The sequence below is a fragment of the Panthera uncia genome, assembly GCF_023721935.1.
Source record: "Panthera uncia isolate 11264 chromosome B2 unlocalized genomic scaffold, Puncia_PCG_1.0 HiC_scaffold_24, whole genome shotgun sequence".
In the NCBI taxonomy this organism is placed as follows: Eukaryota; Metazoa; Chordata; class Mammalia; order Carnivora; family Felidae; genus Panthera; species Panthera uncia.
In genome coordinates, this window is record NW_026057580.1 from 67,848,305 (window position 1) to 67,863,637 (window position 15,333).

Below are 15,333 nucleotides of genomic sequence, written 5' to 3' on the forward strand. Positions count from 1 at the left end.
GAGCCTGACACGGGGCTCAAACTCACAGACTGTGAGATCGTGACCTGAGCCAAAACCAAGAGTCAGACCCTTGGGGCACCTGGGTGTCTCAGTCGGTTAAGCGCCCGACCCTTCGACTCTTGATTTCCACATTTCCAGTCAGGTCATGATCTCACAGTTTGTGATATCAAGCCTCTCCATCCCGCCCCAGGGCTCTGCACTGACAGTGTGGAGCCCGCATAGGATTCTCTTTCTCCTCTCTCTGCCCCTCCCCCACTTGCACTCTCACTCTCTTTCAAAATAAATAAATAAACATCAGAAAAAAAAAAAAAAAAAAAAAGGCTGAGCTACCCAGGTGCCCCAAGGCCTGTCTCTGATGTTAGCATCTGTGCCCTTCTCATGGGGGCAGACTTTTCTGAAAGTAAGCCTTTCTCAGCAGGAGCAGCTGCGTGCCTTGGAGCAAGACAACTGCCGCCTGTCTGCCCTGGTGTGCAAAGTGAGGAGCCTGGGCCACTGGAGGTTGGCTGTGCAGCGGGCTCGCTTCCAGGGCCAGCTGAACAGGGCAGAGAAGGTGAGTGTTAGGAGAGGGAGGCCCGCCCACCCCGCACAGCAGGGAGTGACTGATGAGGTGGAGGGCTGGCTGACCTGGGGGGCTGGTCTTGCCCTGGTGTTGGCAGGACCAACCATCTTAACGGATCTCACAGTCAACAGTCGGGGAGTTTTCCAGGGAAGTGACTGAATGTCAGAGCCCCCAGAGAAATAGGAAAGAGCCAGAAGCCAATGGCAAAGAAGCAAATGGGAGAACAGAGAGTCTAGCACGAGAAAAGGGGAAAAATGGAGGGAGGACATCCCGAGGGTTTGAGGCAGCTTCATCCAAACACCGTAAATCTTTGAGTTTTCAGACATGATTATCTGAGGAAAATGGAGTAACAAAATAAGTGGAAAATCGGCTTCAAGGCAAATTGGAACCAAAGCACATAAAAATAGTGGTTTGGAAACTTTCACTTAGTGTTTCTGAAAGTCCCTATTTGCTCTGCCACACTGTTCTTCAGTGAGGACACAGAGAAGGCGACTAGAGCTTGTTTCTACCAGAAGTGTTTTTTTTTTTTTAATGTTTATTTTTAAGAGAGACAGAGAACAAGAACATGAGTCAGGGAGGGGCAGAGAGAGAGGGAGACAGAGGATCTGAAGTGGGCTCCGACAATGACAACAGTGAGCCTGACCTGAGGCTCGAACTCACAAACCGTGAGATCATGCCTGAGCCAACTGAGCCACCCAAGTACCCCTCTACCGGAACTTTTTAAAAATGATGGATAATGAAGTGGTTTAGAGTCTCTTCTGAAATGAAAACTATGGAAAGGAAACTTATTTCCTATCTTACTGTGTTTGGGGGTGTTCACAGGAAGCCATGCAAAGTAAAAAAGAGTGTTTGAGCATCAAGCTGATGGCAGAACAAGAAGCGGTTTTATCTCATCAGCAGTTAGGGGTGCTACGGCAGGCCCTGGCCGGGGCTCAGGCCGCCAACACCAGGATGCGCAAGCAGCAGGATAACCAGGTATCTGAACACCAGAACCCCTCTTCCTCCCTCCCTTTGAGCTCGCTCTGCAAAGCTGACTGTGGCCCTGGAAGCAGCACCCTGCCTCCTGCAGCAGTCACCGGGACTCCACAGCTGAGGCCAAGCAGGAGGCACTGCCAGAGAAAGATGGCCCAGACCTCAGCTTCGCTTCTACTTCCTTTCTAGCCCTAGACACCAAGGACAGTGGCCAAAAGTTGGCTAAGATGGTGAAATACCACCCTTACAAAAGATCGTTCTTCGGTGTGTAGTGTGTATGTGTATGCGTTTCTCAGAGGATCTTTTTGCCTAGAGGGCATCTTGGGATGTAGGTCTCTGCCTTTAGCCCAGTCCTTTCATCTCCAAGCACGCTTTCCATCGATAGTGACCTTCTGCACGTGGAGTGTGGCCTAGCCATCAGCATTATTCCCCAAACAGAGTCTTGCATTCTTTCCTGATGATCCACCCATACTAAGTCATAATTTCAGAAGTCACTGCTGCTCAATAAGGGGTGGGCACCACAATGAAGGTGTTTCCAAGTTTAAGCTCTAATAACTGGGCCAGCTCTCCAAGCATGAATGAAGCAGAAAGACCCTAGGTTTAGTTTTCTTATTTTTATTTCTTTTAACAGTTTTGTATCTTTTTTTAAGTTTATTTGTTTATTGAGAGAGAAAGAGGAGAGAGAGAGAGAGAGAGAGAGAGAGAGAGAGAATCCCAAGCAGGCTCCCTGCTGTCAGCACAGAGCCTGATGCAGGGCTCAAATCCACGAACTGTGAGATCATGACCTGAGCTGAAACCAAGAGTCAGATGCTTAACTGGCTGAGCCCCCCAGGTACCCCAGAAAGACCCTAGGTTTAGAAAGAGAAGAGTTGAGTTTAAATAAGAGTCTGGGAAAGCTGGGCATATTTAAAACACGACATATAATTTGTTCCTTTTGGACCTGACATCCTCTGTTATTGTGCACCAGGTGAAGAATGGAGTATAATTATGTAAACTGTAACATCACCATACAAATATTATTAGTATTAGTATTATAATTGAGAATTGGACATCTGGTACTTATGGTGCTACTGATTAGAAAAATTTCAAAACAGAACCAAATTATCACTACGCTTTTCCTTCATTAACCATCTGGAACCTGGCTTCCCCAAAGCTATTTTGGAAGTCAAAACAGAGGCAAGATTAGAACCTCCCTTCTCCACTCACTGCTTTGTATTACATCGCTCCTTTCTCCCCAGGCAAACCCTTCCCAGCTACGTCATGATAAATGCTCAATGACAAGGCAAATGTAGTTTGTGGTAGATATAAATATGTGATTAATAAGTTAAGTAACATACATACTATCATCAAGTTTGGGCATTAAAAGACCAAATTTCTTGACCTGTACAGTGGCATTACCACTTGCCTGGCTTTTGCTCTTTGTTTCCTTTGTTCTCCCCCTGACTGTTGCCTCAGGGCTTACAGTCCAGGCCGAGCTGGCCTAGATCCTGATAGTCTTGCTGCCTGCTAGCCCAAACAGAAAGGCCAGCCTCTATTACCCTGAGCCCGGGAATATTCCACAGAGTTGCGCCCCTGGGCCCTACTGGAGGGGTTGGCTATTGTGCTGGGCAACTTCTTCCCCACCTTTTGGTGAGAAGAAAGACTCTGCCTTCTTCATTTCCTTTGGCCTTTTCCTGCCACAGGCTCAATTGCTGAGAGAGCTGCAACACAGAGTGACCGAGGAAGCTCGCCACAGGCAGCAGCTGGATCTAATGAAGGCCTCCGGCATGGAGAAGCTCTTGGAAGATGTGCGGCAAAAGGACCAGCACCTGCAGCTCCTTACTGAAGAGGCAGAGAGGGCTTCGAAACTGGGCCGGCTTCAGCAGAAGAGAACTCAGACAGAACTCCGACAGGTAACTCCCGTGGGAGGTAGCAGCCACTCGAAAGCCAATCGGGGTGCACCAGCCAGAGCTGGCATTCTTCTGGCATTCTCCCTGCCTCTGGTGTCCTCCACCTTTGTCATTTCTAGGCCCACAGGAAAACGGAAATATTTCTGCCCATGTTGGGTGATGCTCAGGTTGCCTATGGTGAGAGAGGACGGTTTGACTGCCTCAAGGCCCAGAATCTTGGCACCTTTAGAACCCATGTGGGAAACATGTTTCCATCTGGCTACAATTTCTGAGCTAGGGAATCCTTTAGAAAATTCCAACGGTAATCTGGAAAAGCAGCAAGCATTATGGAAGCTATTATAAGAGGATTTTATTCAAGGTGTTTCTGGAACTTTAGAGACAAAAAGGAAAGGCAAAAGTGATTTCCAGACACAATATATTTTTGTTAAATATACCCCTACAGCAAGAAAAGAAAAAAAAAAAAAAAGAGGAGGAAACGATAGATGTAGATGTGGATTAATGCAGGTTCCAACACAGGAGAGCACAGAATGTAATCCAATACAGAAGGCAAAAGAAATAGCACCTTCCAGAGCAGGCACTTCTCATGTATTCACTGAAGGAATAAATCACTTCGTTCACCAGATATTAGGAAAGAGAAGTTGGAAAGTTAAATTAAATGATTGGCCGGGGCGCCTTGGTGGCTCAGTTGGTTAAGCATCTGACTTCGTCTCAGGTCATGATCTCACAGCTCGTGAGTTCAAGTCCCATGTCGGGCTCTGTCCTGACAACTCAGAGCCTGAAGCCTGCTTCAGATTCTGTGTCTCCCTCTCTCTCTGCCCCTCTCCCACTCTCTCTCTCTCTCTCTCTCTCTCTCAAAAATAAATAAAAACATTTAAAAAGTTAAAAAAAATTAAATCATTGGCCAAGTGTTTCAAGGAGGAGATCAATGGGGAGAAGTCTGCAAAAACAAAGGACAAAATTTTAAAAAGGCTAAAAATTGAATTGAGGCAATGCTAGAGAAAATATTTTTGGAGAAATGGAGAGAAAATGAGTAGCTTTAGAATAAAAGAAAAATTAGAATTTCACATTTATTTCATGAAAAATAAACGAAAATATGACTTGAATCCTTAGAAACATTTGGTGTCACATATTTATCTTTCAAATTAGGCTTTTCTAGAAACCAGCACAAAAATAAGGAGTTCATCTCTCTAGTTAATAGCTAATTTTTGTCTAACGGCAGAGATTCTAAAAGCAGTCAAAAACATTTTGAGGCTTCTCTCAACAAATACATGTCTTTAGTGTATATATGTAAAAACGATCACTGGCTGTTTCTAAACCGCCCTCCACCTCTGCTAGCAGCTCCTGTCCCCTGGGCTTATGGTCTCACTTCTCACCAACTAGCAATCCACCTTCAGCCAGCAAGAGCCCCTATGGCCTACAGTGACTTCTTTAGTCCATCTCCAACCTCCAATTCTGAGGGCAGATTTTGACTCTCTGACCTTGGAGAGCATGAATGTCCTTGCCTACCTCCTGTTCCTGGGGATGCTCTAGAGTCAGACTTCCTGATTCACACTCCAGGGCCTTCCACTGCATAACTTTAGGCTAGATCTGTGGTCTCTATGTGCTGTAGTCTTCTCGTTGGTACAGCGGAGAACGATATACTCATTTCACGTGATTTTTAGGAGGATTAAGGTAATTCAGATGAAGCACTAAGATCAGAAACTAATACACAGCTCTTGATAAATATTAACTGTATGTCTTTTGGCTGGGAATATGAAGGTGAACACTTTTGGAAACAGACTGACCTGGATTGGTTGTGGGATCTCGGGCACATCTGTGATGTGGGGTGGGGTCCTTTTTAAGGTCCTAACACAACACAAGGTCCTTACTAAGCATGTTTCCTTCCTTTGTTAATATTTTTCCAATTGGTTTAGCCCCAGCCTGGCTCAGAGGTCTTGATAATGTTTTTCTTGATATGGTTTGATATAGTTTGATAAGTCTTGATATGGTTCCTGTCTATGGGGATCGAGGAGCCTACACCAATCCCTGCAGTGCATAGAGGCACCTTGGGCCTAATTTGTATTAGGAAGTTTTCCTAACTCTGGGGATCTGATCTTCTACTGACAGTTACAGTACACTTGAGAGCATCTGCACGCACAAGAAACTGCCCCTTTAACTTTTGTAGGATGAGCCTGTAGGTTATAGCGTCAAAACCTCACAGGCCTTCTGGTTGGGTCTATGCAGACAAGAGTGTGCTGAATTTTTGAGATTAGCCTGTGGATTAGCTTGCTGGGGCTACTGTAACAAATTGCCACAAACTAGATGGCTTAATACAACAGAGATTTATTCTCTCACAGTTCAGGAGCCCAGAAGCCTGAAATCAAGATGTTGGCTCTTCCTGGGGGCTCTGAGGAAGAGTCTGTTCTATGCCTCTCTTCTGGCTTGTGGTGGCTGCCTGTAGTCCTTGACATTCCTTGGCTGGTGGCTACAGCACTCCAATGTCTGCCTTCCTCATCCGATGGCCTTCTCCCTATGTGCCCCTCTGTGTGTCTGTACCCTTTCCTCGTATAAAAGCATCAGTCATTGTACGTAAGGCCCACTCTTAATCCAGTAGGACTTCGTCATAACTTAGTTACATCTGCAAAGACTATTTCTAAGTAAGGTCACATTTTGACGTTCCAGGTGGACATGAATGGGGGAGCACTATTAGATCCACCCTACTATTCTGACTTTTTTACAATTATTGCCTTTTTATACTTTATAATTTTATGATATCATTAGAATCATATTGCTTTTTTATACTTCTGAATAATTTTTATAATTCAATTACTTTTTATCATCTATATCCATTTATATTTATACAAATAAAAATAAATTTCAAAAGAAGACACCTCCTGTCTATTCAGATGAGGAGCACCTTGGATCCGGCCACGTGGGTCAGCTGTGCTAGCAGAGAGCCACCCAGATAAACACAAAGATCACCTCTCTGGGGCACCTGGATGGCTCGGTCGGTAGAGCATTCAGCTCTTGATCTGTGTTCAGGTCATGATCTCACTGTTAGCGGGACTGAACATGCTGACAGTGTGGAGACTACTTGGAATTCTCTTTCTCCCTCTCTCTGCCCCTCCCCGACTCATGCTCTCATTCTCTCTCTCTCTCTCTCTCTCTCTCTCTCTCTCTCTCTCTCAAAGTAAATAAAAAACATTAAAGACAAAAGCTCGCCTCTGAGTATGGGCCTTATATAAGGCCGGGGAGATGGTGCTCAGGGCATCCCTGCAGATGATGAGCTGCACTGAGCTGAGCACAGAGATCTGGAAGAAAGATCAAGTCTTTCCTTTGCTTGAAACTGTCCAGAGACTTCCTCCTGTCCTTGGAGTAGTTTTGTGGCTTGGCCTACAAGGTCCTCTGTGAACTGAGGGCCCTTCTCCATCTCTTCTCTTCCCCTCCCCTCTGGTGAAATAAACATAAAGGATATAAATTTTGTGAGTAAACTCCTGGCTATCATAAGGTAATAAGGGGGTGCAGGGGCTGCCTCTGCTCATCTTTGGTTTAAGTTCTCGGCCTTCTTGGAGCTCTTGATTTTCAGAAGGCTGAGTTCAGCCTGACCAGGACTGTGTGAAGATTTATATTCCTGGGGTGGCCTGGACCCACACTCTCCTAGTAACCCCAGGAACTAAAGTGTGCACCAAAAAAGCATCTCTGCTTCCTAAGCACTTTTCCCCTCAGCTGAGAAGCCGGCTTGTCCAGGAACGCAGTGTGAAGCTGGATGCTTTCCAGCGCATAGAAGAGCTACAAAGTCAGCTTAATGACGCTGAGCGATTGTCTGTCCAGATGAGCTCACCAGGCGGTAAGCATGTCCCCTACTCTAGCTAGAACAAACCCCCAGGGTCTGGGGTCTGAATTGAAGGAGGGTCTCATGGGCCAGCCATAACAACCCAGTGGTTATTGCATAGGTGCTCCATGATGTCTGTTGAATGAATGAATGAATGAATGATACATGAATGAATAAAACTTAATTCTGATTTGCAGTCATAACTTTCTACTTTAGTAGAAAGGTGACTCCAGTCACCTTGGAGTACTGACATCCAATCCTAAAAGATTTCAGTCATAAAAACTGGTCTCAGGAGGGTGTAATGTACCACTTAAAGAACACTGGGTACTTTACTATATTTTGAAGCATCTTAATGTCTTGGGACATCAATGACCACGTTTCTCAAGTGTTATTTATAAATATATTATGATTCTTGGGTGCTGGGGGCTTGAGGAGTGCTATGCAAATGGCAATCAAGATAGCCCTCTGGGCAATGTAGCATAGAGCAGAGGCCAAACCCAGGATGTCTCTAAACTGGCTTCCTTCCCTATAAGTTGAGGATGAAATTAATTCCGAGTTCTTTTCTAGATCTGACTATCAAAAATATCATCAAATATCAATAACCAGGACTGAATAACTGCAAATGTGGTTACTATACTTTGACACTTTCATACTTGTGTGTCCTTTATGTTTGCTTTTGGCTCTTTACCAGTTGACTATATAAGATCTTTCACAAACAGAAAGATCAGTGTCAAAGATCAAGCAAACAAAGATGGAGTTACTTTGGGTTTGCTGAGAGCAGGGCTGGGCTCGCTGATAAAGCCCAGGGCTCTCCCCTCTGCCTCTGTGCCTATTGCCTGGGCCCTGACCACGGGGGGAGGTTTCCCACCCCAGCTGTGCTGTCCAAAGAGGAAGAGCATCAAAAGTACTCAAGGGCCCTATTTTGGCCACTGACGCTGAGCAGTTCTGCACCTTGAACTCTCCTCTCCACACTCCATGGGATTTTCCTGTCTATCCCTTGCCCCTCTGTCTCCAGCCCAGCTAAGCACCCTTTTTTTTTTTTTTTTTAAGTAAGCCCTATACCCAACGTGGGAGTTGAACTCAGGACCCTGAGATCAAGAGTCTCCTGCTCTGCTAGCTAAGCCATCCAGGCGCCCCAGCCAAGCATCTTTTTAACCTCTTTTTGGGTTAACGTGTCCTTTCAAACTGCCCTCCATGTCCTCCAACACCTGCACATTTATGAAGGAGAAGCAGAGTGAGGCATGAGACAGGTGCAGGGTGGGGCAGAACCCTAATTCCCAAGACTGGGGATGTGGCAGGAGTGAAAGAGAAGTCTCTTTCCCAGGAAGCAGAGCTAGAAGTTTCTCCTAAGCCACAGCCCCCACCTGTCCCCCACTGCAGTGACTCATTGGAGGGGAAGGACTGGGTTGCACCTGTCTATTTTGCCCAGCACTCCAAGAGGACAGCTATACTATTAATGTGACAAGGTAGAAGTCAGTCATTCCCACTCCTTTCTCAGCTGTTGTCCAGATGAAATCATGAAGTGACCGAGGTCTCTCCTTTCTGTCGCGGTGGTAGCAGCAGCCACCCTGCTCTCTGCATCAGAAGCATCAGAAGCAAAGGCAGACTTAAGGAGCAAGCTCTCCTTACTTGGCATTAGCATGGTGTCCCCTTAGGATCTTGCACCTCTTGAGGAACTGTAATATGCTCTAGTGCAGTTAGTCTTAAAATGCTTAAGGAAAAAAAATGAAATCACTTGGCTGACAAAACTGTGAAATGTTCAGAGGTAGAGCAGCTTCAGTTTGCTTGATCCAGGTCTGACATACTTCCCCGGGGCCTGACTCCTCTGTCTGCCCCTCTGGGCTCCAAGAATGCTGGGAGCAGAAAGGAAGTGGAAGTAACCCCTAGGGAAGCGAGATGACTGCCACTGCTGTCCCTTCCATCCTCTGTTCCAGCTCACATGGCAGGAGTGAGTGTAGAGATGGGACAATTAAAAAGGATCAGCCCCTGACTGGCCTGACTCAGGTCATATGCCCGAATTTGAACAAATCACGGAAGCCAGAGACTAAGATGCTTGGTGGGTTTAAGCCCTGCTCACATGTCCCTCCCCTGGAGCTGAAGATGGGTCAGCTCACTCTCTTCTCTTCCCAGAAACTATTTTGTATCTTCCTGGCCTCTTCAGATCCTCAGACGCTGTCCTCCTCCCCAGCCAACACTTTACCTCCAGTTTCACAGAGCCGTTAAAAGCCATCATGTGGCAGAGATGGCTGGGTGGCTCAGTCGGTTAAGCATCTGACTCTTGATTTCCACTCAGGTTATGATCTCAGGGTTTGTGGGTTCGAGCCCCACATGGGGCTCTGCGCTGACAGCGTGGAGATTGCTTGGGATTCCCTCTCTCTCTCTGTCCCTCCCCTGCTCATGCTGTCTCTCAAAATAAATAAATAAACGTTTAAAAAAAATTTTTTTAAAGCCATCACATGGGAAACCCCTCTATTTTTTGACCCCAGCCCACCTACATTAGGTACTCAGCTGCTTCTTGGTCCCTTCTGGTAAAATGGAAAATGTGCCCGTTTCTTCCCTGGGCCAGTCCCAATGCTCGAGATCCCATTTGCTCCTAGCTTTTCAGGGACTCTGAACTATTATTTATCTGCTTTCTCTATATATACTCATATTTCCTACCCAACTACCCTTCTAATCTTGTAAACAACCATTATTATTGAGTATATACATACCAGGATCACAAAATCCACCCTAAACTAAAATTAAACATCTACCCAGTTGGTTGAGCCAGGAATCTGGGAGCTATACTTTGTCACCCTGTAAGTCCAGTTAATTACCAAGTCCTATTAACTTGAATATCCCTAAGTCTGTCCACTCCTACCCACCATAGTCCAAGTCACCTATCATGTCCTTCTCTTTCACTTGGTCATGTGACCCGCAGGCAAAAGATTCCATGCAGATTTTGACATCTTCATTCAAAATTGACAAAGTTGGATTAGATGCCCATTTCAAGCTTTTCTAAAATTTTGTGGATTAAATCTAGGCCCATATATTGCAACCAGAGATATAATTTAACATTTTCAACATTATAGGACTTATATCTCGGGCTCAGTACTCCCTGAGTTCTGCTTCCACATCATTCAGATACTCCCAGCAACACCTTTTAAAGACTAATCTTATGAGCAGTAAAATAACAAGAAGGATTCAAAGGCCAGAAACTGTAAGTAAAGATAAATTTGATTATATATGTGAAACAATGAAAAATGTAAATATGAAATTATGGTTTTAGGTTAGGTTTTTTCAAACTTACATTAAAAAATTATATATCAGGGCACCTGGGTGGCTCAGTCCGTTAAGCATCCAACTTCAGCTCAGGTCATGATCTCGCGGTTTGTGGATTTGAGCCCTGCTTTGGGCTCTGTGCTGACAGCTCAGAGCCTGGGGCTTGTTTTGGATTCTGTGTCTCCCTCTGTCTCTGCCCCTCCCCTGCTCATGCTCTGTCTCTCTGTCTCTCTGTCTCTGTCTCTCTAAAAAATAAATAAACATTAAGAAACATTACATACCTGGCTGTTATCTGGATACTTGGGTCTAGATAATAAAATTCTGGATTTCTCCTAAAAAGGCTTTGTCCATGAATTGTTGCCAAATCGATGTGTTTGTGGGAAGAAGGATGGTGCAGGGTTTCCTACTTTGCCATCTTGCCAATGCTACTCCTCAATAATAGAATTCTGATGTCGAAACAATTCAGCTCAAAAGCACTTACTCAATTACATTTATTTATTTATTTTTAAATATGTTTTATTGTCAAGTTAGCTAACATACAGTGTATACAGTGTGTTCTTGGCTTCAGAGATAGACTCCCGAGATTCATCATTCACACCCAGTGCTTATCCCAACAAGTGACTCCTGATTTCAGCTCAGGTTTGAACCCAGGAACTGTGAGATTGAACCTGAGCCAAAATCAAGAATCAGACACTCAACTGACTGAACCACTCAGGTGCCCCATTTCTCACACGTTTTTAAAACTTTCTGCTGTGCCAGGGAACTCAGATAAGAGATCTGATGCTGCTAGTTAAAAAAAAGTGTTTATTTAAATAAATGGATGTGGAAGTCAATGTCCACACTTTGCTGTGTTCTGTGTCTGAATTTCTTCTTTTTCTTCAGTCATCTACAATAATTAACTAGCAGTTCTCACAGTTCATGGGTTCAAGCTCCGTATTGGGCTCCATGTTATTGGGGTGGAGCCTGAGAGCTTGGGATTCTCTCTCTCCCTTTCTCTCTGCCCCTCCCCCTCTTGCTCTGTCTCTCAAAAACAAATAAACTTAACAAGAACAACAACAACATGTGAGAAATCTACCCTCCAAAGAAATTCTTGGCACACAGATTAGGTCCAGGTATAGCATGTATATGAAGATTTTCTTTTAACTTTTCAGCTTTTAGTGTATGTAAAACAATATTTACACCCTCCTCTACTGCATAAGTATTACACCTTTGCCCAATTGTTTTTCAGAATCCCCTCCAGACATTTCCATGTCAACACATTTAAAATCCTTCCCTCTTAGGAGGCAAACCATAAGAGGCTCTTAAATACTGAGAACAAACTGAGGGTTGATGGGGGTGGGAGGGAGGGGAGAGTGGGGGATGGGCATTGAGGAGGGCACTTTTTGGGATGAGCACTGGGTGTTGTATGGAAACCAATTTGACAATAAATTATATAAAAAATAAATAAAAATAAAAAAAATTCTTCCCTCTTGCTTTGAGAAAAATTAAAAGGAAAAGATTTAATCATTCTGTCAGAGAAATATGCCATTCTCAAGTCTCTTTTGAGGGTGTAATTCTGCAGCTGATGGTCTGGCTATTGGACCAAAAATTTGCTGCAGTATTTCTAAACATGCAGTTAAAGAGTCATACACAGAAAGAGAAGAAACAGGTCAGGAATGTGCATTTGAGATCCTTGACCAAGTAGGGCCACCTTATTAATGCCCATCACTGGCTCAACTTACCAGTCTCTGTGCAGTCATCTTTCACCAAAAGGTAAGATTCTAGTATATGTCTATTTGTTTCTGCAAAAGCCTTTTCCAAAAGGAAGCAATATTCAGTTGATGTGTATGGAACCACAAGGGCTTTTAAGACTCCCTCCATCCCCATTTCACTCCCAAAAGCAAATGTTGCTGTTGTGCGGGAGGTCTGCAATCACAGCCATGGTTGAGAGGCTGCTTAAGTAGCCAAATGCATCAGAGGAGAGCCACTGTATTTGAAAGATTCAGAAGGGTGATGGTCTGAATAAACCCTAGTAAATAAGGGAGTGTTTTGTGGGCCCATTGGCATGTGAATAGAAACCCCAAGCAATAAACCTAAGATCCAGGAAAGGCACAAAAGAATTGGAGCCTCTTCAAATCTATCTAAGCTCTGACTTCTTAAGGCCTAAGAGACAAATCAAATAAATGCATATTGAAGAATAATTTATACATGGCTGGAATGTAAGACCACCAATGATTTTCTTAACAAAACAAAACACTGCACTAACACAAATGATAAAATATTAAGGAATTTTTAGATTACTCCACATATGGGATATCTTTTTCTCCTTAGCTGGGAAAGGCTTCCTTTGATAGACTAATTCTTGACCAGTTCACTTTATGACATGTGTCAAATATAAGAAGGCACACTAAATGGCCTAACCCAGACTGAACCAATGATCTCAGTCTTAGTCGTAACGGTGACTTTTAATGATATCTCCAATATCTATTTAATCTTTATATTTCAGGTACCTATTAAACACAAAAAAAGGGTTGACAACGTCTTTCTACCCAATGTGGTAGAAAATGTTCACCTTTCAGCTTTTCAAGTTCACACGGCTCCATCCATAATCCCAGAAGGACCCAACTGGTAATCATATGCCCTCCAAGTTTTCTTTCTTTCTTTTTTCTTTTTTAATGTTTATTCTTGAGAGACAGTGAGAGAAAGAGCATGAGCAGGGGAGGGGCAGAGATAGAGGGAGACACAGAATCCAAAGCAGGCTCCAGGCTCCGAGCTGTCAGCACAGAGCCTGACACAAGGTTCAAACCCACAAACTGCGAGACCATGACCTGGGCCAAAGTCAGATGCTTAAGCAACTGAGCCACCCAGATGCCCCTCCAAGTTTTATTTCTTTGAGCATCTGAATGAATAAACATGATTCGAACCTCCACTAAACCTTTATCTAATTTTTATTATCAGTATCAGAAGATATAGTATGGAATGATTGAGATGATAACATCCTAAAAGTTCCAGGTGAAGTAGGATTTGGCCTTATGTCCTAAGACGGGAGAGTTGATTTGCATTTCTACAACCTAGGGCCTTTGGTCAACAAGCAGCCTCACATTATGGGTTCTAGATTACTGACGAGGTGTGTTAGCCAGGAGAGATGTCATTGCTGCTAAGCAGTATTTATTAACAGTGAAAAATCAGCACAGAGATACATCTAAACAAACTTCAAAGCACTTATTGCTATTTGTTTCACTTAAGAACAGCATCCTCTCTTAATAGTTTTTTTTATTCTTCCTACAAATACTAAAACCCTCTTTAGACTTTTGTAAAGTCCTAATCCAAGTCTTTTTGTTCAGACAAGAAAATGTATCTTGGGTAAAGGAATAAATAGGTAGATGAATGAACAGAGTAGGCCAGAGAAATATTTACATACATAAATTTATACATGATATATGTAGCTTTTCAAATTAAGGAGAAGGTTGAGTCTATTCGAAGTAGATTAAATTATCACCTTACACGATACATGAATTCTGAATGGATTCCAGATATATATGCACACACACACACACACACACGCACACAGACATATATACAAACGTATTTCTGAAATAGAACATGAAAAACAAAAGCCAAAAGGAAGATTGATGACTTTGATATCAAAGCTAAAAATTCAGGGGCGCCTGGGTGGCGCAGTCGGTTAAGCGTCCGACTTCAGCCAGGTCACGATCTCGCGGTCCGTGAGTTCGAGCCCCGCGTCAGGCTCTGGGCTGATGGCTCGGAGCCTGGAGCCTGTTTCCGATTCTGTGTCTCCCTCTCTCTCTGACCCTTCCCCGTTCATGCTCTGTCTCTCTCTGTCCCAAAAATAAATAAAAAACGTTGAAAAAAAAATTAAAAAAAAAAAAAAAAAAAAAAAGCTAAAAATTCAGCATGACAGGTGCCTGGGTGGCTCAGTCGGTTAAGTGTCTGACTTCGGCTCAGGTCACGATCTCACGGTTCATGGGCTTGAGCCCCACATTAGGCTCTGTGCTGATAGCTCAGAGCCTGGAGCCTGCTTCGGATTCTGTGTCTCCCTCGCTCTCTGCCCCTCCCCCGCTCATGTTCTGTCTTTCTCTGTCTCCCAAAAATAAATTTTAAAAGGGTTAAAAAAATGAAAAAATAATTTTGTTTAATGTTTTTATTTATTTTTGAGACAGAGAGAGACAGAGCATGAGCGGGGGAGGGGCAGAGAGAGAGGGAGACACAGAATCTGAAGCAGGCTCCAGGCTCCAAGCTGTCAGCACAGAGCCCAACACGGGGCTTGAACTCACAGACTGTGAGATCATGACCTGAGCTGAAGTTGGATGCCCAACTGACTGAGCTACCCAGGCGCCCCCCCAAAAAATTTTTTTTAGTTCAGTATGACAAGGTATGGTGCCAGTTATCAACTTACGAGCTCTTAGCTCTAAATTCATCCTTGTCTGCTGTGATGTAATTAATATGGACCATGAAAATATTTCTTCTTCGCCAACTACAAGATATTAAGCTTTGTCAGTAGAGAGTACTGGAGGGACACTGGAGGAGGGTTTCTTTTCCAGATTCTGGGGTGCTTCTCTAGGCAGGCTCCTGCTGCGGGTGTGGCTTCTGCAGCATGAGGTTTCCGTAGTGGATGCGGCTTCGTGGTGGATGCCATTGGCAAGAGGCCCTCCGTGAAGGGCTTTCTCCTCCTGCCCCTCCTTTTGTGAGGGCTGCTTCACAGCCTCAGTGAACTTCTCTGCCATCCAGTGAGCCGTGGTCACACCCTGTCCAAGGAGGTCACACCCTCTCCAATGGATGGCAGCCCTGGAGGGTAATGGCTGCTCACTATATCTGCTCTCCCTATATTCTTCAGAACTCTC

At 44.3% G+C, this 15,333-nt stretch overlaps 1 protein-coding gene across 1 annotated transcript in view; it reads left to right on the forward strand.

Moving 5' to 3' along the window:
* LOC125938782 (coiled-coil domain-containing protein 162-like) overlaps positions 1 to 13,405 on the forward strand; it is a 52,040-nt gene extending 38,635 nt beyond the window's left edge. The window contains exons 11-16 of the mRNA XM_049654126.1: positions 416 to 550; positions 1,382 to 1,534; positions 3,214 to 3,423; positions 7,126 to 7,246; positions 10,303 to 10,430; positions 12,978 to 13,405. Coding sequence (XP_049510083.1) covers positions 416 to 550; positions 1,382 to 1,534; positions 3,214 to 3,423; positions 7,126 to 7,246; positions 10,303 to 10,430; positions 12,978 to 13,103 — 873 coding nt within the window. The 3' untranslated portion in view covers positions 13,104 to 13,405. The remainder of the gene's footprint in view (positions 1 to 415; positions 551 to 1,381; positions 1,535 to 3,213; positions 3,424 to 7,125; positions 7,247 to 10,302; positions 10,431 to 12,977) is intronic.
* The last annotated feature ends 1,928 nt before the right edge of the window (positions 13,406 to 15,333 follow it).